This window comes from Pteropus alecto, unplaced genomic scaffold (assembly GCF_000325575.1).
Source record: "Pteropus alecto unplaced genomic scaffold, ASM32557v1 scaffold74, whole genome shotgun sequence".
Lineage (NCBI taxonomy): Eukaryota > Metazoa > Chordata > Mammalia > Chiroptera > Pteropodidae > Pteropus > Pteropus alecto.
The window spans coordinates 492818-493418 of record NW_006436291.1 but is presented as its reverse complement, the minus strand read 5'-3'; the positions used below and the strand labels follow the sequence as shown (position 1 = coordinate 493418).

Genomic DNA, 601 nt, shown 5'->3' with positions numbered 1-601 from the left:
GACCCGTGTGGACGCGGGGCCTTTGGTCCCACCCGCCGTGCCGCGGGCCGGTGCCCTGCAGCGCTGCAGAACCTCCGGTGACGCGGCCCTGTGCTTCTCCCTAGGTCGTCCACTCGCACAAGCCGCACTTCGTGGCCCTGCACTGCCAGGAGTTTGGGGGCAAGAACTACGAAGCCTCCATGTCACACGTGGACACGTTCGTCAAGTAAGTCCGGGCCGCGTGCCCCCGGCTGCTCCCCGTGGCAGCCCGGGCTCAACCTCACCGAGCCGAGCCGGTGGGGGGCAGCTCCTGGGGGCGGGGCGCAGGCGTGTGATGGCGAGCCCCCTGGGGGGCATGGGTGACAGCAGTGCCTCCTGGGAGTGGGGTGCAGGGTGACAGTGATGCCTCGGGCTCAGAGGCTTCAGCTTTGAGCTCCAGGCAGAGTTTTGTCCGTGTGAGCCGGAGGTCACACCTGGTGTGGTCTGCTGCCGCTGAGTGTGGACGGACTGAGCTCCCTCCGGCAGCTCGCAGCTGCGTTCGTCACGGCGAGCTGGGACAGAGCTGCCGTCTGTGGCAGGGAGGAGCCGGCGCCACGTGCCAGCTGCCGCGCACACGCAGCCC

General features: G+C 69.4%; 1 protein-coding gene across 2 annotated transcripts in view; it reads left to right on the top strand.

Moving 5' to 3' along the window:
- Positions 1–601, top strand: part of INPP5A (inositol polyphosphate-5-phosphatase A) — a 99697-nt gene that overhangs the window by 12972 nt on the left and 86124 nt on the right. For both annotated transcript variants that reach the window (XM_015590188.2, XM_025047537.1), the window contains exon 2: positions 105–205. In XM_015590188.2, coding sequence (XP_015445674.2) covers positions 105–205 — 101 coding nt within the window. The remainder of the gene's footprint in view (positions 1–104; positions 206–601) is intronic.